At 33.8% G+C, this 23,588-nt stretch overlaps 3 protein-coding genes and 1 non-coding gene across 4 annotated transcripts; 3 read left to right on the plus strand and 1 right to left on the minus strand.

Annotated features, from left to right (window-relative positions):
- Window positions 1-12,596: 12,596 nt before the first annotated feature.
- On the minus strand, window positions 12,597-16,519 carry LOC124925693 (peroxisome biogenesis protein 22-like). Its single transcript, XM_047465764.1, has 8 exons — window positions 16,243-16,519; window positions 15,652-15,888; window positions 15,509-15,556; window positions 14,971-15,027; window positions 14,572-14,673; window positions 13,335-13,400; window positions 13,113-13,214; window positions 12,597-13,016 (listed from the first exon to the last, which is right to left on the minus strand). Exons 1-8 carry the CDS (start codon window positions 16,345-16,347, stop codon window positions 12,912-12,914), a joined length of 822 nt encoding a protein of 273 aa, XP_047321720.1. The 5' UTR covers window positions 16,348-16,519; the 3' UTR covers window positions 12,597-12,911.
- Window positions 16,520-18,051: 1,532 nt separating this feature from the next.
- Window positions 18,052-19,106, plus strand: LOC124924848. Its single transcript, XM_047464837.1, has 2 exons — window positions 18,052-18,318; window positions 18,501-19,106. The coding sequence occupies exons 1-2, from the start codon at window positions 18,205-18,207 to the stop codon at window positions 19,104-19,106; spliced, it is 720 nt and encodes a 239-aa protein (XP_047320793.1). The 5' UTR covers window positions 18,052-18,204.
- Window positions 19,107-19,142: 36 nt separating this feature from the next.
- Window positions 19,143-21,238, plus strand: LOC124925691 (formin-like protein 3). The gene is made up of 4 exons (XM_047465763.1): window positions 19,143-19,548; window positions 19,617-19,816; window positions 19,885-20,120; window positions 20,203-21,238. Exons 1-4 carry the CDS (start codon window positions 19,202-19,204, stop codon window positions 21,151-21,153), a joined length of 1,734 nt encoding a protein of 577 aa, XP_047321719.1. The 5' UTR covers window positions 19,143-19,201; the 3' UTR covers window positions 21,154-21,238.
- A 625-nt stretch (window positions 21,239-21,863) lies between these two features.
- On the plus strand, window positions 21,864-21,936 carry TRNAK-UUU. The gene has a single exon. It is a non-coding gene; the product is annotated as a tRNA-Lys (tRNA).
- Window positions 21,937-23,588: the final 1,652 nt, after the last annotated feature.

The following is a 23,588-nucleotide window of genomic DNA, read 5'->3' on the forward strand; positions in this document are numbered from 1 at the left end:
GTTGCCATTAGGGTTTCATCAGGGTTTCGCTAGGTACCTTCCGATTCGGTAAGTACCTTCCGATTCGGTAAATACCTAGCGATTCGCTAAATACCTAGTTGTGGTCGATCATTTTCTGGTTTTTTGCTTATGGATTTTGGTCTTTGCATGTTAAGTTTAAGTGTTTGTTTCAGATTTTTTGTTTAGGGTTTTTGCATGTTAAGTTTATTGTTTGTTTCTGATTAGTTTCGTATTGTTTCCGATTCGGTAATGCTGTCTTATGTTCAGTTAACGGTTTCGCTCGGTACCTCTCGATTCGCTAAGTGCCTCCCGATTCGCTAAGTGCCTAGCGATTCGCTAAGTGCCTCCCGATTCGCTAAGTACATAGCGAATCGGGAGGCACTTAGCGAATCGCTAGGTTCCTCCCGATTCGCTAAGTTCTTACGTTTGTATGTGTTTGTTCTAACATTTTTGATGATGTTGTTTCCTTTTGTAGATGGTAGAAACAACTGTTACTGAGTTTCCCGGTCGGATTTCGTGGAAAAGTGCCCTCACCCTGAAGAAGATTGTGAATAAGTTCGAGGAAATGGATCTTCTGGAGAGTGTGTACAATACCCAGTTCAGATCATTATTCACAGCCCCCCTCTTGCAGTTCTCAGGAAGTATTGTACATCAAATGTTGATGAGGAGGTTAAGCTCAAACTCCAAGGAGATAACTTTCATGGTGAATGGGCAAAAGCTTGTATTTGGTATGAAGGAGTATGCGTTAGTTACCGGCCTATGTTTCGGCGTTTATCCTGAGTTGGACCAAGAAAAATTGCGCTGTTGTCCACCTCTCTCGGTTAAATACTTTAAAGGGAGCATGAGTGTGAAAATGTGCGACTTCAAGAAGGCTTTTTTCAAATGCAAAGACAAGGAAGATGCATTCAAGATGGGGCTGGTATGCCTGATTTGCCAGTACCTATTCACATTTGACCCAAAAAGAGTTATATTTCCAAAAATACTCAACATGGTGGAAGACAAGGACACTTTCCTCCAATATCCATGGGGGAAGGTCACCTTTAGAGCCACCCTCAAGGGTTTAAACAAGAACATGAAACATCTCTGTACCACATTTTTTTGACAAGAAGGAGAAGGCTGAACAACCTTATGCTCCTTTTGCATATAACATCTATGGGTTCGCATTGGCACTTCAAGTGTGGACGTATGAGGTCATCGAAAACTTTATCCCTAAATTCGCCAGAAGGAATCAGATTAATGACCCTCTACGCCCAAGGTTGTTACTCTATCATTCCAACAGGAAAAACACATCGATGGAGGTAAAGACTGCCCTAGAGACCACGGATGTGACTGAGATGGAAGAGTCCTCCATGGAGAAGAGGTTATACAGTGGTGATGTATTTGAGCAAATCGACGAGACAGCTGATGATTTTTTTGAGGGATTTACTGATGGGAAGGTAATAAAAGATGATTTTGATGAAGATGATGAAAGTGAAGATGAAGAAGTTACTCCGATTCCCCCCAAACCTGCCACGAGGAAGAGAAAGGCTGATGCTACTCTTAAAGAAGCAGCCAACTTGAAGAAGAAGCTTGCTTATGAATCGATTCCGGCCCGCATTCTTACTCCCCCATCCGCGACCTCAAGTCCTCGGGCTGACACACCTTCTCCTCGGGCTCCAACACCTACTGTTGAATGTGATTTTAATGAGATGGAGGAGCTGAAAATAGAGATGAAAGAGGAGATGAAAAAGATGAAAACAGAGCTCATCAAAGAGCTAAAAATCACAATCCAAGAAACTCAACAAGAAAACATTGAGTCGTTCAAGAAGATGGTTTTTAATATGTCCAAACAGTTGTTAGAAAAATCCAACAAAAGGATGTCCATATTATTAACCAGATTAGATGATATGGAGGAGAATATAAAGAAGAAGAAGAGTAAGAAGAAGGATTCTAAGAAGGCTGTGAAGGTCGAAGAGGAAAAGAAGGCTGAGGTATGGAGATATTTAATTTTGCACTTTACATTTCATTTCGTTAAGTACATATCTGATCTGACCAGTACCTATTTTGCAGGTTAAGGATTGTAAGAAGGATGTCGAAGTTGAGAAGAGCAAGGTTGAACAGGAGGAGGAGAAGAAAGAGGTATTCTGCGAACTTTTCGTTTCGCAAAGTAGTTTCCGTTTCGCTAAGTTAGTATTTTTCGTTTCGCAAAGTAGTTTCCGTTTCGCTAAGTTAGTATTTTTCGTTTCGCAAAGTAGTTTCCGTTTCGCTAAGTTAGTATTTTTCGTTTCACAAAGTAGTTTCCGTTTCGCTAAGTTAGTATTTTTCGTTTCGCAAAGTAGTTTCCGTTTCGCTAAGTTAGTATTTTTCGTTTCGCAAAGTAGTTTCCGTTTCGCTAAGTTAGTATTTTTCGTTTCGCAAAGTAGTTTTCGTTTCGCTAAGTTAGTATTTTTCGTTTCGCAAAGTACTTTTCGTTTCGCAAATTACTTGTTGTCGATTCGCTAAGTGTGAATTTTGTCTATTTTGTAGGAGATGATAGCGATGCAGGAGACTGTGGGGGATGATGAGAAGGTGAATGATGGGACTGATGGGAAAGACGATGTAATGGAGGACAATGAGAAGGTGGAGGATGAACAAAAAGAGGACGTTGAGAAGGTGGAGGATGCACAGAAGGTGGAGACCGATGAGAAGGTGGATGATGATGAAAAGATGGATGAGGATAAGGTGGAGAACGATGAGAAGGTCGATGATGATGAGAAGGTGGAGGATGAAAGAAAAGACAACGATGAGAAGGTCGATGATGATGAGAAGGTGGAGGATGAATGAAAAGACAACGATGCGAAGGTGGAGGACGTAAAGATGGAGGTTGAGGCTAAATTGGAGGACGGTGAGAAGCTGGATGGTGTGGCTAAGGTGGATGATGTGGAGGTTGATCTGAAACTGAAGGTGAAGGATTTGAAGGTGAAGGATGAGAAGACTGTGGGGGATGTGAAGGCACAGACAAATGATGTCAATGATGACAATGACGATTTCCAGTTATACAATACTCCTCCTAAAGGAAATTATGGGAGGAGAGTGAGGAAGCCGAAAAAGATGACTCGTACACCAACCCTTCCTCGTCAAAAATCCCCAAGACGAAGGATCCTATGAAAGTGAATCACCTTCAAAAATTTGAAGATGAGCTGCTGGATAAAGTAAAGGCGTGGTTGGATGATCCAAAAACCGATAATTCGACAACGGATTTACATACGGTTCAAGCAAAGAAGGAAGTGTTGGTTAGAGTTGTAACAAGGTTTACATGGATTGAAGACACTGTAAGTCGTGCAAATCAATTCATTAATCTTCGTTTCGCTAAGTACTTGTCGTTTCGCCAAGTATTTGTCGTTTCGCCAAGTACTTGTCGATTCGCTAAGTTACTCTCGTTTCGCCAAGTACTCTTCGTTTCGCTAAGTACTTAGTCAATGTTGTTTGATATGTACTGAATGTATGTTGTATGCTCCCATTGTGCAGGAAATCGATGCATTCTGCCATCTTCTGCGGAAAAGGATTTCCTGCTATCCCAAGACATATAAAAATACACATGCGGCAATTGGGGATTGCGTATTGTCGGATAGAATCAGGCGACTGCACAGGGCTTTTATTAAGGATCCTGCCAAATTTCCAGTCGACGAATTCAAAGACTATTATATGGGTGCACCACATAGATATATTCCAGAATGGTCAACAATTGACGATGTCTACATGCCAGTGAACATTAACCAGAAACACTGGATTTTGTGTGTAGCACGTCTTCAAAAGTACCGCATTGACGTGTACGACTGTGATGCCTATCTTTATAAGAATCTGGATCCTTATTTGAAACCCTTCTGCGACATGATTCCAATTATATTCGCCAAAACAATCACTCCCGGTGAGAGGGTAAGGTATCCTAATTTCAACTTCGAAGGCCCCATCCAACCAATGACTTACAAACGATTTCCACACCCCAAAGTGAAAACCGCTGCTGCTAAGGTTGGAGAAGTCCCACGGGCAACAGAGAGCGGGGACTGTGGGGTCTTCATGCTAATGTACATGGAACACTTGACCGCTAATCAACCCGTGCACAATGTGACCTCAGAAAACATGGGGTTTTTTAGGCAGAAGATGGCGGTCCGGTTATTCCATCAGATTATGGAACCTTAAACATTATTTTGTGTAAATTGGATAACTTATTTTGATGTATTGTAAACCTTGATGAATATTTTGGAAGTTGGATGATGTATTGTAAATTATTTTGTGTAAATTGATGTATTGTAAATTGACCCTTCAACCTACAAAAAAGATAAGTTAGTAGCCTTCGTTTCGCCAAGTACTCTTCGTTTCGCCCAGTACTCTTCGTTTCGCCAAGTACTTTTCGTTTCGCTAAGTTATATGTGCACGCACCGTGGTCTGCTTCTGGGAAAACAGCACACAAGGCATTAGCGATGCTTGGGTGTCTGTCGGATACGAAGACGAGATCATCAACTAATCCAATTGCGTCTCTCAGTTTTTGCATGAAATAAGTCCAGGAGTTATTATTCTCTGAATCAACAACGCCGAATGCGACAGGATATAGTTGCTCATTCGCATCCAATGCAATAGCCACCAATAATTGACCACCCACCTTGTGCTTAAGAAAACTAGCATCAACACATAATACAGGACGGCAAAAGGATTTGAAACCCCTAATTGAGAGGCCTAGGGACATGAACATATACTTGAAGTGACCGAGCTCGTCTGTCTGTATGTCGGTTATGGTACCAGGATTACACTTCTCCAACATGTAAAGGTATGATGGCAGTATTCCATAAGAATCCTCTACCGTCCCTCGCACCGCTATTAAAGCATTTTCCCTTGCCCTCCATGCCTTATTATAAGTCAAAAATATCCCATAAGTTGTCTGCATGTCTTCAATTATTTTCTTAGGCAAGTGGTTATGATGATGGTTCATGTACTTGCTCTTCACGCACTGCCCAATAACCCATGCTAGTGTTTGCATTTTTTTCTTGGGCCTCGACAAAGTTGAGCATGAGTGTTGATGCTCAAATTTCCGGATCTCAAACATCTCAGAAAACTTACCTTTCACAGCCCGCAAACTCCACTTGCATGTCTCATCCAAACATTTGAGTTCCCAAAGATTTTTTCTTGACTTCTCCACTTTGAATTCAAAATGATTGGCCATCGCATATTTATATAGAGCAAGTTGATGTTCTTTTTTATTTTCAAAGAACGAACCAACTTCCAATACGGTTTCACTAGTTAATGCCATCGCAAATGTGGGGTCTGGCGCTAATGTGTCTGTCGGGTCTGTCGATGGTGTACCCATTGAAGATCGTCTTGCACTAGATGGTGTACCCATTGATGATCTTCTTGCACTTGTTGGTGTACCATTTGATGCCTTTCTTGCACTAGTTGGTGTACCCAATGATGATCTTCTTGCACTTGGTTGTATAGGTATTGATGCTTTTTCACCACTATTAACATGCAAGTCCTGAGTAAGTGGGATGTGAGGCAAAGAGGTTTCTCCGGCTTCATTTTGACTTTCAACAAAGAATTCCAAGGGTACAACAGGTGGAACAAATTTCTGAGTAAGTTGTGGTGGTAGTATACTTTCTTGAGTTGGGTATGAAAGTAGTGGTATCTTTTCTTTACTAAACGCTGACTTCTCCACTACAGATACACACAATGGTGACACTGTTCGACCCAAAATCAAGCGTGATAGATATGTGTTCAAATCCCCATCATTATCAATAAAAACAGGTTTTGGATTTCTGATATTCGGAATATCATACTTCACTTGGAGCACTAAATCGTATGCTGATATCTGGAGATTAAGTCTATCGTAGAGTATATCAAGTAATTCAGCATAACGAGTATTTTGGGGTAGATCAAATGTTTTGATTGAAGATGCATCAAAATACAGTATTCCATCAGCATCAAGTTTCCACTCTCCATTATAGAAAACGAAAACTTCAGCTGCAATATAAAAACATGATTTGATTTAGAGACGGATAATTAATACTTCGCGAATCGCTATGAACTTAGCGAAACGGGAAGGCCTTCGCGAATCGTAAGGCACTTAGCGAAACGAGAAGTCCTTCGCGAATCGCTGGGCACTTAGCGAAACGGGAAGTAAACCCTAATCAATCTCAGAAAACGAACATCAATAAAACATGCTTCAAATAGACGTACCTATTGGAACAGTGCTCGTGCACGTCGTCGAGCTCATAGTGGATTTCGAACGAACTTCTCCGTCGAGATCTCCGACGAGATCGCCGCCGCCGGAGTTTAGAGAGAAGGAGGAGAAGAGCGGGAAGAGAGAGAAGGAGAAGAAAAAAATGAAAAAAAAGTACGGAGGTTATATTAAATAGTAAGGGCAATTTGGACATTTCACATGTCGTCACTTCGCGAAACGCTAAGTGACTTAGCGTTTCGCGACAAGGGCAAAATCGTCCAAAAAAAATAAAATCACCACGAGCGCAATAAAATTATCAATTTACCATCAGATCAAATAACCTCATCTATCTTTGAGGTTATTTGATCAAATTTCCCATAATTTTTTTCTTTATTAAAGAAAACTAGATATATTTTTACTCATTGTCTATCTATTGATACATTTATTTAGTTAAACAAAATATTTAAATAATTATTATTTATAGATTTAAATTTTATTTATTTAATAAAAACTTATTCTTTTATTATTATTTTTTAAGTTAATTTTATCCAATTAATTTTTCTAAAGTTTTTTTTTTTAAAATATGTATATTAAAATTGAAAAAAATTTGTTATAGACAAAAAAATTACATTAAAATAAATAAATAAATAAATAAACGGTACTTAATAAATTATTGAACTCATAAATTCTCGAAAAATACGATTAACTCCTTGACAGATTCTATTGACTTTTTCAAACTAATTTCAGAAAACGTCATAATAATAGTATTATGAATGTTACACATCGAACGACTACGATTATTAAAAATTCGACAATTTCTTTTCAACCAGATAATCCACCAAAACATAATTTATATGGTAACTCAAATATGTAGATCTGTCATATCAGACTCATTAATCTAAATTTTTCATCAACTACTCAAAGACTCGGGTATCACCCAATTAATCTCAATAATACTACACAAAAGACTTCAAATAATATTCACTCATCGACAATGCAAAAGTAAATGAATTATCAATTCAACCTCTTTATGACATATACGACTAGCAATAATATAATTTTTTTCATGCACATATCATCCGTTAGAATTCCACCGTTAATAACGCTACATCCAAAGAACGAGATCTTATATGAAATTTTTTACTCTTAAAGTTTTTTCCAATAAAAATTATATAGAATTATCTAAACAAACAATTTGTAGCAATGCCTCACATGAAAATTATCCATATTTTACCAACACATAACATCTTGTTTAGACGGTGACACTTGATTGCGTCATACTAAAAGTAAACTTCATTATAGGACGAAGTCTCCATAATGATTAATCTTCTTCTATATCTAATTCGGCTAGCGAAACCACTAGACCGATGATCATACATGTCATTAACTGTGGAAACATATAACAATGAAAACAAACTTAGGATACGTCGTAGCTAAACTTTTGACACTAAATCAAATGTCGTCCCAAAATCTATCCAAATAATTATCCCCCACAATTAATCTAGACTACTCACGAAAACTTTTCCACATAGAATCAATTTTCTCCAAATGTTACATCCCGCTGGATAATTAGACATTTTTTATCTATCATATTTACATTTTATTATCAATGAACAAAGACTATTTAACTCCATTGCAAATCTACAACATAATTTTGATAAAAGAGTCTTATTAAAATAAATAAGATCTCGAATATCTAGACTTAATTGATCTTTAAAATATTTAACATTATCACAACTAACTATATGATAAAACGATAAGTTATATGATCTCCATAGAAATTTACACATTATTCTCTCCATTTTTATCGGCACACTCTTGAGAAGAATGAATAATAACATTATATATGTAGGTATATATGACAACACATTTTTAATGACGATTAACTGACCTCCCTTTCGAGATTATTTTACTTTTCTATCTAGACAATTTACATTTTATTTTAGTGATAATCGGGTCTCAAGAGACATTAGATCGTAATTTAGCATTTTATGGCTTACCCAGATATATTGACGGAAGACCACCAATTCTGAACCGCAACACATTTGTAACCTTATCTTTCTTTTATTCGAAACATGATTTGAAAAAAATTATTTGACTTATTAAGATTAACTCAAAAACCGAAAATGCGCCAAATAACTATAAAATATTTGGAATGTGTTTAAAATTCATATAGCTAACTTAACCATTTTAAAGTAAGTATGATAAGGTAAAATGATATCATCTTCACCCTTAAGTTATTCCACGGAAAAATTGTTCTAAAGTTTATTAGACAAAAAAAAATTAATTATTTTAATAACTAAAAACTATTAAACCGATCAAATATTCAAATAATAAATCATCAGATATAAAGTCAAATATAGTGTCTTGATAGGTATGTCAAACCGAAATTATATTAATTTAAAAAACTTCATAATTTTATATAATAGTTATTACTTATTTAAAATACTTTATTATATCTTTTTACAATTATATTAAATAAATAAACGACTAAACAAATTTTAAATTAAAGCATTAAAATACTTATTTGTTATAAAAAAATATTTTGTTTATATAGAAAAAGTGTAAGATCTCTGCATCACAAAGTATTTCCTTGTTATAAAAAATTGATTAAGATTCTTTTTTTAGTTTGAATTTTAAGAATTTATCAAAAAAAAATAAATTTTTTATTTACTTTCCCTCTATAAAAGTAATTTATTTTAATAAAAAAATTCTTACTAAATCAAAACAAAATCACTCACTTTTTGTTTTATAAATTTTAAAAGGTATTGTAATTAATTGATTTATAACTTGCAATTTCAATTTTTATTCTAATTATAAGTTTTAATTTTTTATTGAAATAAATGATAAAAATATTATTATTTCGTCTCCCAAATCTGAAAGAGATAGAAGTAGCATCAATAAAAAAAAATAACGCTAAAGTGACAAAAATAAAAAAGATTAATTTTAGCTTACGTTTTGTAATCTTTTAATTTATATTTTTTTATAACCATAAATCTCATTTCAATTTTTTTTTCAAGGTTTTTAATATAAATTTTCATTTTATAATATTTAAATAACTTAAATAATTCAACATCATTACAATTCCTTCTTTATTTTGATCCTATCATTCAAATCATAAATAAAATACTAATATATTTTAAATTATTATATATTAATATATTGTAAAATTTTTACTTAAAAATTTTTTCCTCCACAAATCATCAAAATCATAATTGATAATTACTTTATTTTCTCCCTTTAAATTAAAAATAAATAAATAAATAAAAAACTCAAACAAAGCCAATTGATGTGGATCGGGCAATTTGAATAAATTTGAGTTCAAATATTAATATAAATTGGTATCTTGTGATGTAGATAATTACAACATTTACCAAGACATTGACTTTTTATTGGAGTATATATATAAATTATATGATATGATGAATAGCACTCACTAACTAACTATATTTATTTTCTTTCTACTTGCATGATTATATTTTTTTAAATAAACTTACATGATTATATTAACTATTTATTAAATGAAGTTGACTAAAAATGAGTTGTATTAATATAGATATAGCATTTGAAATAAATGAAATATTAATTTGATATATATATATATATATATATAATTCATTTTAAATCTTATAAAACTAGATTAGTGATTGAATGAAAACTATTAATAAATTTATGAATATAAATTTAATTAAATTATTTATATAATTTTATTTCAATTAAATAAATATTTAAATAAAATATTAAAGTCTTCCACAACTAAGAACACGATTCTAATGAGGATAACAAAATTAAATAAAGAAAATGCATGGATATAAATCCAAATCAAACTTTTAGAAAAAAAAATTGTAATGTGTTTGATATTGTTGGTGTTGACAATGGACAATAACTAAAATAAGAGTTAATTTTATTTTTCTGAAAATCCTTCAAAAAAAAAAAAATACAAAGTATGAGTTATTTTATTTGAAAGGGAATTTTTTTTATTACTCTATTTTATTATCAAGATTGTAAAACCACGATAAAAATAAGTTAGTACAAGATATGACACAATTAATTTGTCATAAATTATTGATGAATCAATTTAAAAACATAAAATTTTCATTAACAAAATATAATTTATAAGAAAACACTAACTAAATCATCATTTCTAATCACAAACTATCTAAGCTCATTCCCCAAAGTTCCTACTAAATAATTAATATATTTAAGCAAATCTTTAAATCAAACCAAATATCAAATCAAACTAAACCGAATTCATTATTGTTTCTTTTTTATCAAATCGATCCCAACGTTTTGGTTTGTCGGTTAAACAGTACCACTGAAATCGATCAAATCGTTCCAACCGACAAAATATTTAAAGCTAATATTTAAATAAGACAAAAATAAAAATCAAACTTTAAACCAATAATAATAATAAGTAATTTATTATATGTTTAGTAAAAAAAATTAATATAATGCATCTGTCTTTTAAAAATTATGCTAGCTATTCATAAATTATGTTATCGGATCTTATTCATATTATATGTAAATAATATGAGTTTTTATTGAATATAAATCAAACCGAACCGACGGTTTAAAATTTAGTAAACCGAAGTTAATAGTTTAAATATATACCAAACTGAATCGTTTACCCTTTTATTTTAAATAAATAGATAACTCTTCTTCATGACTGTCATTACTAAGAAATTATATTACAATAGTATTTACATATATTTAATCTTATTAAAAATAGTGCCACAACTTGGCCTCAATAATAATAATATATGAACGAGTCAACTAGTTATTGTGTATTATAATTATTATCTTAGTGCCCTTTGAGTTGGGAGAAATAAAAAATGAATGATGCTGAATAAGTTATTATTTATCATATCACCCTTCTCTAGGTATTATAAATTTTAAGGTATTTTAGCCTGAATTAAATTATGAAGGGAAGGTAGTTGAAAACAAATATTAATTAAAGAAACATTCAAAAATAAACCCGGCCATACCCATATTTTAGTTGGACATAGTATATATGAAGCTTCGTGATGGGTCTATATATAAAATATTTGTCAATTTGTATGGGTACGAGAATCATTCAAAACTTTGAATGGGGTTAAATAATCCTTTATTGACTAAATTGCATCATTTTTCTGCCTATATATATATATATATATATATACCATTCTTTTGTATCATTCCTCGTATATATATCCTCTCTCTTAAAATGGGCAAGACGACGGTGATGGTGGTGGCGATGGTGATTATGATGAGTTCATTATTATGTATATCAAATTCACTTGAGCAAGATGGAATAAGGAAGATGAAGATGGATCTGGGTTGTTACAGAGAATGCGAATTTGAGTGTGGAAAAATTAGGATATTTACTGTGTTGGAATGTGCTAACGAATGTGGGAAAGCTTGCCGGAATATTCCTGCACTACAGCCCGCCGCCGCCGGAACCGGCAGGAGGATGACGTCAGTACTATTTCAGTGAAATTCTTGTTGTATTATCGATCTTTGCTCTATGTGTATTGCCTTCTTTTGTACAGAAAGTTGAATCAAGAGATTTCTTTATTTTTATTTATTTTTTTAATTAATCTCATTTTTTTATTTTTCGTGTTATTTTGGTTGATTTTTTTTTATAAATAAATAATTGGTAACACATAAAACTGGGTTGTACAAAAAAAATTTATTAAATTTATTAATATATATAATTAATTAAGGTATATTGCATAATATTATACCATTTAAATCAATATTATATTGAGATTTTTGAAAAATAATAATAATAATAATAATAATAATTCAAACTCAAATACGGATGACCACATCTTATACTTTGTTTGATAACACTTAAAAGTTGAGTTGGAATGAGTTTATAAAATATATATATATATATATTAAATTTGTTATTATTTATATATATATATATAACTAAATTATTTTAAATTAAGTTATAATATTTTTTACTAAAACCCAAATCACAATCAAACAAAATTCACTATTTTTTAAATCACAAGTTTAAGATTTGAACTCTGTTTTTACCTTCTAAATATTCACCTAAATTAAGACCCACTACACAAAATATTTGACAATTCAATACTCTATATTGATAAACAATAAACAAAATAACTATAACATGTTCTTACACTAATTGGTAGTTAATCACTTCTAAGAAATGACAATTAAGATGTTAATTGTTAGTTAATTTCAATATCTTAGTAAATTATTAGTAACAGTTATTATATTTGATTTTCGAACCATTCTCGTATTCTATGTAATTAAAAACAAGATAGCATCAAAAGGGATTCTCTTGACCTGTTCATGTCATTTTCAAGCTGTCTCTTGTTATGTTTATAATTGTGAAACCTTAATGTTCATCTTCTTGTTCTTCATTTAATATCATATAAATAATATAATTAATTAATAAGCAAAAGTTACCAATATGTAGACGGTCTAAAGTAGTCTCCCCAAAACATACTGAAGAAGAAGAGTAACTTTTGGTTACTGTAGTTTACAAATTACAGGCAGGCTGACATTTTATGGAATTTTACATGTCAAAAACCAACAACAATTAAAATTAGCTAATCTTCAAGGAAGAAATAAAAAAAAAAAATAACACAGGAAGAGGGGATTGGGGGAGACTCGAACAAGGTTTGAATGAAATAGCGATTTCTCAACATTCAAAAGTCTTATAACTCAACATACATGATGAAGTCCAGTCCAGTCAATCAATGCATAAAAGCATTTGACGGATTTCGCATCAAACAGATCCGAAAAACTGTTCCAAAGATGGAGAGCTGGAAACATTAGCAGCAGTCCTTTCTATTCTAGTAGGCGCAATATGAAGTTGATATTTGATGAATCGCTGAAACCAATCAACCAACCAATATAAATCAGGAAATTAGATGAGTACATTGTGAGAGGCTGCTTATATACATACATACAGGAAGAATAATCTTACCGATAGCTGGGTAACAATCTCGACATTTGAATCAATGTGCCAGTCCGGTTCAAGTTGCCTAACAAATGATGTCCGGCCAATCTCAGTACCACAAAACAGAACCTACAAGAAAATAGATAATAATAATAATAATAATAATAATAATAATAATAACTATGTCAAGAACCCAGAATGGTTATATTTACACAGTCAAAACCAGAAGAAAAATGAACAACTAATTACCTTGTCTTTAACCAAGCCTCCAGATGTAAAGACCCCAGCATCTTCTAAAGCAAGAAGAACCCTTTTCTGCAGAGAAAGGGAAAGAACAGAGTTTGCAGCTTTTCCTTAATCTATTCTCTACCGATAGGATGAGTAAATGTAAATAACAATTCAAACAATTATATGGGCAGTCCTATTGACAATACACAGAAACTTCCTTCTTTTAGGGTGTATTTGAAAAACTGAAAATTAAGTGTTGAATAGTAAATTTTAAGTGCCCATCCATTTAGTTAAATGTCTAGAAAACAAATGTTGAATAAACCAATCGAAAATATCGTGAAAGTTCTTTACCCTTATAATAACGTAGTTTTATGAATTTACAAGGCTTATAGTTGTCTTCTTTTAACTATTTAAGTCATTTATATTGTATCGAATTAAACCTGATTTTTTAGCTTAATTTGAGTTGAATCCAAATAATTAAGTGATTTTATATAAGAGTTAATGAAATCATTAGTACATGGAAATTCAATTCAGCACTTACTGGTTCTGTTAGAATGAGAAAAAAATGCAATTTAGGAGTTAAGAACCAATTTCTCTAAAGAATTGTATGCTTAATCATGATGGTTTTGCAGTTTGTGATGTATTGTGGTCAAAGTGAAGTATATCTTGCAAGCTGGTGATCCCATGAAATTGTAAAAGTATTTCTTTCTGTATTTTTCCTTTACTTCTAGAGGAATGGGGGATGACTTTAGGTAAAGCTCTAAACATCATTATGTAGCAAATATAAAAGGTTTGGCATGATCAAATAGATAAGTTCAATAGAAATGACTTGCATTCATTCAAATCAAACGCAAATATGCACATGCAGGAAACAAAACACAAGTTGAATGATGCAATCAAGAACCTGCATATCAAAACCTAGAGTAAGCAAAACTAACTAAATTGAGTATTAAGATTTTGCAGTATCCACGATAAGTGCCCCTAGTTTCGACATACACATGTATAAAATGGATTCTGAAATGGGATGGCGAGAATTGGTTGTTTAGATTATCTTATAAGTCCATTTGACTAGAAGGGGCAGTGGTTGGTAGAATAGGTTTGCATGACATCATTTCAAATTTTAATCCACTTTTGGAGCAAAAGCTCTAGTGTTAAATAAGGAGATGCCCAAATTAGCACATAATGTTGAGCGATGACTACAGGACTAGTTTAGTTTTGAGAGAAACAGAAATGCCAATGCTATTAGACAAGCACTCACCTCACTTTCATCATCCAGTACTCTTTCCATTAGATACAGATCACAAAATTTTGTTACTTCAAGCAGAACTTCCAGAACAGAGGATCTGACAGTGGCGTGTTTCTGCACGAAACAAGGTAACATTAGTATAAATATTCTTCAAGGCCCCCAAAACACTCTTACAAAAAATTTAGGGCTTGTTTGATATGGCTATCCCATCATGAATCCCTTCTTCCATCAAATTATTCAAATCATCAACAAAAATATAAATACACTTTATTTTTATAACAATCTAAAGTATTAAATACTAAGGATAGTTTGATCGTTTGACCCCAAATAATTTACTTTTTACATTAAAAAAATATTTTTTTCAAAAATAAGAGAAGAAGCTCTAATACAAGTTGACAAAGGACTTTCTACCTGAAGCTCCTCTGGAGTGGTTTCCTCAAGGATGACACCAAGCAAGCGGCATGTTACCTATATAACAGGGGAAAACATTCAATTCTCCACCAATTTGCACCGAAATTGTTGTAACGCATCGGACCCATTGACAAGCATGTAAGAATATAGACTATAAACATTTTATGGTCACCACAGCTGAAGCCAAAAAGGTACCTTATAAAGTAAATATAACCTAATAGCCTCACTTTATATGCAGATAATATTTCTTAAAGTTTCCCCATTTGTGGCACCACAATTGACCTTCATCTAATAGATAGAACTGTCTACTTCTGATGCATAAATAAGAACTTCAATCACCATAACTCCGTAGTCCATGGAGAAGACACATTACAATTAAGTCCTAAACTTAGAGACTTAGAGAACAACTAGAGACAATATATAGTCCTATTCGATAATAGGTCAGGAGGATGTGTCAAAAACAAATCATTGCAAAAAAAAGAAGAAGAAAGATTAAATTGCATCAACAGCATCAAAAACTTAAATGTATCCAAATTACCTTCCTTCCTTCACTCAATCTCTGCCTAACGATTTGTCCTAGAGTTGGCTACAAGACCAAAAATAAACAAATAGAAAGAAAAAGAGAATTAGAATTATGAAAATAGAACACTAATAGTCCAATGGTTAGTTAAGTTTACTAACCTTAACAGGTTGAAAAAACTCATCAATAACATCTTGTGCTCGTGAATCTTCCAAAGATGGTGAAAATCCAGGTGGGTTCAGATTTGCATTAGAATGAGAACTAATACCAGATGAACTAGGCGCGTTTGCTTGCCTCTTGGGTGGCCGTCTCCTGGGTGCACTCGGTGTCCTCATAAATCTCCAAGTAAATAGTACTGCCAAAGCAAACCCTGCTATTGCCCCAACAGTTTGTGAATCCTATCACAAAACACAATCACACTCCTAGAGTCATTGAGGAATCATAGCCCTAAAATCAGAATAGTACTCAAATACGCATTCTCTAGCACTTGCATACTTATGTGCCATATAATAACAAATTGGTCTTAACCTCAGTAACAGAGAAACTCACTATAGATTTATACACAACAATACAGCTAGCTCAATTACAAAGAAAGGTTTTTTATAGACTCAGATCAGAAAGTAAGTTTAATGCAATTATAGAATCATCATCCCAACGAAATCCCAGAAAGAGAACACATAAACGGACAGTAATTTTGTGATTCGAAATAGGGCACATAAAAAGAAGAGGAGAAGGCGAGTTGGTGCACAAACCAAATTGCGAAGCGAGATGGGGAAGATATTAGACATTTTGACACTGAGATAAGCTCCAAATCTTTTGATCAGCTGTACAAAGTCTTCCTTCGAGTAATCAGACATGGTTGAGAATAAATATCCCGACGGCTCTTTCCTCTGATAAACCCTCAAGCTGTCATCGTTCCGATTCCACCGTTCAATTTTGTGCAGGTTCCAGAGAGAGACTTCGTGGGCGAGCCGCGGAGATCGTCACTGTCGATCGATCAGAGGAAGATAGTGAAAAATCAAATGCTAATGTGCTAATTGTCTTCTGTGGTCGGTCGTCATCGCGCGTCTGGGTTAGGCCTTAAACTTTTTAACCCCTGAACCTTATATATATATTCATTTCCATCCATCAACTCTTTTTAGTGCTATGCAAACTCTTTAATTTGTACATTATAATATTTTTTATTTATTTTTATCAACTAAAATATTAAAATAAATTTATTTAATAATTCAATCAGTTAAAAATTTAATACATTATTCTTTATTTAACAAAAAAAAAATTCTTTTGAGATTTTTTTTTAACTTTTATATTTATTTGAATTATTCAAAATATGTGTCAAGCTTATCTTTTATATAATTCATTTCAACCTTAAATTTCATCTTTCAATTATTTTCTCCTATAATAATTCATCTTCCATCTTAAATTCTTAATATATAGCATATTTATAGAGATTTGATTTTAATTTGGAGGTTTAATTAATTATACATTAGTGCAATGAAAAGTAATTTTAGAATCCAACTATAATTGAAAACCCAAAAGATAAAAATAAGCAAGTATAAATTTATAAGAAAACATTGTTAGAAGAAGACAAAATACAAAAAGGTAAGAATATGACTTAGGTTTCAAGTGAGGATTAGGATGGGGAACATGCAAACAAACTAACACTTAGTTCATTTATGTTGTTTTGTTTTTTTTATTATAACTATTAAATCACAATTGACTAAAATATCAAAATATACTTATTTTATTCTTAATAAATTTAAATTTTAAATATAAAAATATATTTTAATAATTTATCTTAAACAAATTTTCAAATAATTATTTTATATCAAACAAATATTTTTAAAAATAATTATTTATCTTTCTCCGGAAAACCAGCATCACCCAAGTGACGCGGGACTAACAGAGCTAATAGAATAATTCTGCACAAACAGAACGAGCGTTTTCTACAAATTTCAGCTTTTTCCGGCGACCGACGACCGCCGTACCATAATCTCTCTCAGTTCAGCTTCATGCCTTAGACCAGCCGCAGCAGGGGATTAATTAAGGTGTTATTTGGGTGTCAAAAGAAGAGGGTGGGAGGCAGCAGGGGGGCAAAAATGGGGATCAAATTTTGGGTGTCAAAATTTGATATGGGTGTCAAATTTTGTTTGGCCAATGAGACGCTGCCATGTGGCATATTTACTTTTGATTTTAGTTTTTTTATTTTAAAAATACATTTTAATAATAATTGATCAATAAAAAAAATAAAAAATTATATCAATATTTTTTATTTTTCACGATCTATAAATAGAGACTTGGTTTGTGTCATTTGGACACCAAAAAATTTCAGAAATTTTCTACCATATTATTTTAATAATATTGTTTGTGGTTAAAAAAAATAAAATTATGTATATGTTTAAATGATGTGGAAGTGAGAGAAAGTGAAAAAGTAATTTTGATACCTTGAATAACACGCTGCTGTATGACATGTTAAAAAGTGGGTGTTAAAAGAGGTGTTAAGCTGACGTGGCAGGGTGTTAAATGAAAAAATTTGACACCCTGCTGTGGGTAGTCTTATACGTTATCATCATCATCATCATCATCTTTTCAGAGCTTATATTATTACGTTTCACTCTCCAATCTTCATACATGTATACACATGTAGATTGATGTTTATCTATCAGATGAAATGAGATTACTTCTGCACAACTGGAGCAGTGATTTTGAACGCAATGGTGCGTTGTTATCTCATTCTTTGCGTCTTTCTGCTTCTTCTCGCCTCACCACTTCCTTCGGAAGCCAACCGGAAAGTTTTAGAAACCCTCGCCGACGCCGTTGAATTGGCGGTACGTTATTCATTCCTTCCTTCCTTTCTCCATCTAAACATATTACCAAGTTTTGTTTACTGTTGTTTCGTTGCTTGTTGATTGTTCGGTCATTCAAACATGACCAAATTTCACGATCCTTAAGCCATGATATGATGTATATACCAAATGAGTACAGATTATGGATTGTTTTCTTCTCATAGGTGGATCAGGTGCTTATTGGTTGCAGCAAAGAGAATATAACCAAGGAAGAAGACACACATTGTGAATCCTGCCTTAGTAGTAAGATACTATTAGTAAAGAAAAGAAAGCCAAAGGAGTCTATACTTGATCTTCCTCCACAAGCGAAACGAACTCTTCTTGATTGCTTGAGGAAACATCATTCACTTCATTCTCGGACTTGGTTCTCTAAATTCAGGCCAATTGTTTCCAAAACCTACATAGTTTGTAACACACATGCATCCAAGCTATTTAGAGCTCGACGACTTGGTGACTCAAAATCTGCACCAAATCCAACTGAGAGTGACGGTCATCATGCCCGTGCTCCTGCTCATCAACCACGTCGTAAGAAAAGGGATAGCCAGAAGCATGTTGCCATTGTATCGACTATAACTGCAGTTGCTGTAATTATCCTTTCTCCTATCGTTTACCTATGCTGTCTCAGGGGGGATAGTAGCAAAGCTAACACCAGGAACAGACAAAGAGATAGGCAATCTCGTCTGAATGCTTGTTCATACGAAATATCTGCTGGTATTTTGTTAAAAGAAAACAAAAACAATTCAATCTCTGTTCATTATGTCTCCCTCTGATATGATGATGTCTCATCTTTTACCATTCAGGTTCTTCGTCCGAGACATCTCATGGTTTAGGAAATCCATTTCACAACGATTCCAGGGTTTCAGAAATGGTTGGTGGCCATGGAACATCTGTAGTCCTCTCTCAATCAGCTGAAAGTATGGTTTGTGGGACAGGAAAACTGTTGCCACTACCTCCAGGGAGAATTGCTCAATTGCCACCACCTGCACCACCAGCTCCTATTAAACCTCCGGCTCCTGCTCCTCCACCCCCACCGCCCTCGAGGCCTGGAAAGGTAACTAAACCTCCACCTAATTGCGGCCAGTCTTCTTCAGGTGGGGGCAGCAATGATCCAGACTCTCAAAAGGCCAAGCTCAAGCCATTCTTCTGGGATAAGGTTATGGCTGATCCTGATAGTTCAATGGTCTGGCATGAACTTAGAGCAGGATCATTTCAGTAAGTGTGGAGATCTAGATCTTCATTTGTATTTTGGATGCGCATTGTTGAAACTTTTATGCTCGCAGGGTAGACGAGGAAATGATGGAATCTCTGTTCGGGTATGGTTTAGAAAAGGGGAAGGGCATCCGCATGAAGGATCTGTCTTCCTCTGAATCCCCAATTCAATACATTCAGATAATCGATGCCAAAAAATCGCAGAATTTGGCCATTCTCCTCAAGGCGTTGAATGTATCTACAGAAGAAGTCTGTGATGCGCTAAATGAAGGTGACAATTCATCTCTATTTCGGTGCAATGTAGAATATGAATGATTTTATATTTCAAAACTCAATTAGGGAACGAACTACCTGGTGAGCTTGTTCATACTTTACTGAAGATGGCACCAACATCTGATGAAGAACTGAAGCTCAGATTGTTCAATGGCGATATTACTCATTTGGGACCAGCAGAAAGATTCCTCAAAGTCATGGTTGACATCCCCTTCGCCTTCAAACGTCTCGAATCCTTATCCTTCGTAAGCTCGTTGCAGGAGGACGTTTCTTCAATGAAGGAGACATTTTCAATCTTGGAGGTTAAATCATAATTAATATCCACAATCCAGAACCAGTATTATATCAGTCTTATATATTAACCTTGTTGCTGTATATTTACAGGCAGCTTGCATGGAACTCAAGAACAACCGATTATTCCTAAAGCTCTTAGAGGCTGTTCTAAAGACAGGTAACCGAATGAACGATGGTACCTACAGAGGCGGCGCGGAAGCGTTCAAACTCGACACACTCTTGAAACTATCAGACGTGAAAGGAGCCGATGGCAAGACGACTCTCCTGCACTTCGTGGTACTGGAGATTATTCGATCGGAAGGGGTGAGAAGTGCGCGAGAGAAACGTAAGAGTGTTTCGAGTGTGAGAACAGAGGAAGAGAATTCAACGACAGTTGATGTTGATCATGCGTCGTCTTCAACAAGCGCCACAGAGACAGAATATTACAGGGGACTAGGACTTGAGGTGGTTTCGGGGTTGAGTAACGAGCTAGTGAACGTAACGAAGGCTGCAGCTATAGACGGGGATAATATAAGTGCGACTGTTAGTAAGCTTATTCAGTCGCTTTCGAAGACGCAGAGTTTCGTTCGATGCGAGGTGGCGAGTCTGGAGAAGGAGAATGAGTTTAGAAAAACTCTGGAGAATTTTGCGGAGAATGCGGAGGAGGATATTAGAAAGGTGGAAGAGGAAGAGAAGAGGGTAAGGAATGTTGTGAAGGAAACTGTGGATTATTTCCATGGTGTATCAGGAAAGGAGGATGGATTGAGACTGTTTATAACTGTTAGAGATTTCTTGGTGATATTGGAGAAAGTTTGTAAAGAGGTAAAAAACAACAACAGTAGCAGCAGCAGCTCTACTACAACTATAACAATGTTAAAACAGATTCCACCACCACCACCACAGAAAAGAAGTATTCAATCTGAGCCTGGTTCCCCAGATTCTCATCAATCCAATGATGTATTAGTAGCCCATGTTCGTCCACGACTCTTTGATCATGAACATGATCATGTTCATGATAATGATAATGATCATGATGATGATGAAGATGAATTGTCTTCGTAAGAAGATCAAACTTGGGACACTCTGGATTCTGTTCTGATCATCAAAGTTAGGTACTACGTATATGAACATTTTTTTTTCTTTTGTAAAACCCAAAATTACATATGATTATTATTATTATTATTTGTTAAAAGGGATTTTAAAGGGGAAATTTGATTAAATAACCTCAAAGATGAGGTTATTTGATCCGGGGTGAATTGATAATTTAATTGCACTCGTGGTCTTTTTGTTTTTTTTTTACGAAATTGTCCTTGTCGCAAAACACTAAGTGACTTAGCGTTCCGCGAAGTGAAAATGTGTGAAATGTCCAAATTACCCTTACTATTTAATATAACTTCCCTCATTTTTTTCATTTCTTTTCTTCTCCTTCTCTCTCTTCCCGTTCTTCTCCTCCTTCTCTCTAAACTGAGCGGCGGCGACGGCGAAATCCACGACAATGAGTTTCACGACGAGCACGAGCATTGTTCCACTTGGTACGTTTATCTTATGATATTTCAAGTTTATTGATGTTTGGTTTATGCATCTTCGAATCACTGTTGTTTAGGGTTTACTTCCCGTTTCGCTAAGAACTTACCGTTTCGCTAAGGACTTCCCGTTTCGCTAAGGACTTCCCGTTTCGCTAAGGACTTCCCGTTTCGCTAAGGACTTCCTATTTCGCTAAGGACTTCCCGTTTCGCTAAGGACTTATCGTTTCGCTAAATATTTAAACATGAGTCGTCTTAGCTCAGCTGGTAGAGTGCGTGACTTTTAACCATGTGGTTGTGGGTTCAATTCCCACAGATGGCGTTTTTATAATTTATTTTTTTTACTTTTGCATAAATCAAATGCTCATTTGTAGAGAAATGGTTATGTTTTAATTTGATGCATAAATGAAATGGTATAGAAAATGTTTGTTTGTTTTTTTTACTTTTGCATAAATCAAATGTTCATTTGTAGAGAAATGATTATGTTTTAATTTGATGCATAAATGAAAAGGTATAGAAAGTAGTTGTGGGATAAAAAAAAATCTTAAACAAGATGTAAGAGCTGCTTTTTTTTAATTTAATTATACTTTTTATTAATATAATTTAATACCGTTATTAATAATAAAAAAAAACATTTATAAAAATAGTTATTTTAAATATTTTATTTTTTAAATGATAAAAAAATTGAATTCACTATTGTTAGTGATGAAATTTCTTTTGACAAATTTATTGCAAATGATGTGATTAGTTACTTTGTAATTATTTACTTTTATCAAGGTTTTACTATAGCGAGGAACTCAAGTATGCAAGAGACCTGGGCTACAAGGTATTACCAACCAATTTGTGGGTACCTCTTTCAGAAGATGGAAAGCCCATTCAAGGGGACTACGTTAACTCTCTCTTTGAAAGCAGATCCAATGCTAAGAAGCAGGGTAATAATGCAATTTCTTACGCGGTCGAATCGTCGGTTCAATCGGTCCGACCGCGAAACGGTTGAGAGAACGGTCCGGTTTTTGACTTTAATGCGGTCATCTTTCGAACCGGGCAAAATCCAGTCCAACCGGACGGTTCAACCAAAAAAACAAACCGGAAATATCCGGTTCGTAAGGTTTTATTTTTCTTCTAGAAGGAGCTCTGATGTACAAGTTAAGGATGTTGAAATCTTCTCAGGCCAGACAGATTGGCTTTGAATACATGTGCCTTCGGTGTCTCCTTCCAGTTGATCCTTGCATTGGGGAACGAGAAGAGGTCTTGAGGACGGAGGATGCAATATTATTGATTTTTGAACGGGGGAGAAACTAGAAAGGGAAACCTTGAAGATGTTATAGAGTGGAAAAGGAGTCGAAGATGTTTCTTGCCGCTGAAAATGCTTGATATTAGCATTAATGTATTGGATTCATTTGGATGATGGCAAGTAATGTGTTCAAATGTTGAGGAACCCATTAAAGAGATAAGGAGCTGGTAGATAGTTCTAGAACTTTTCATTATTCTAATTTATTATAATCTTATTATAATCGGCCTAACTCTATATTACACGTGTCCTTTTATTATATACTAGATTTTTTTTATAATTTTCTAACACTTCCTATTTCATTTTATTGATCATCATTTAATTTTAAATTTGGTCAAATTTTATAAAATTCCCATAAAGGTTATTTCAGGTAAAGAGTTATGAATATAATTAATTATTAAGTTTAATTAGTATTTATTTAATTATTTTTCATATTTCTAATAATTATATAATTTGTGTACTAATATATTTAAATTTATTTAAAATAAAAATAAAATTAAAATCCGGTTCAACCGGTGGTTCAACTGGTTCGACCGGTCGGACCGAAGTACGCCCAAAAAACCGGGTTGATGACCGAAACGGTTTTCAAAACCTTGACTTTTATGCTATTACTATATTTGGAAAAATTATCGATATTATAAATATATCAAAAATACTGTATAGGTATAGTAATATATCGAAAA

Source organism: Impatiens glandulifera, chromosome 2 (genome assembly GCF_907164915.1).
Source record: "Impatiens glandulifera chromosome 2, dImpGla2.1, whole genome shotgun sequence".
NCBI lineage: Eukaryota > Viridiplantae > Streptophyta > Magnoliopsida > Ericales > Balsaminaceae > Impatiens > Impatiens glandulifera.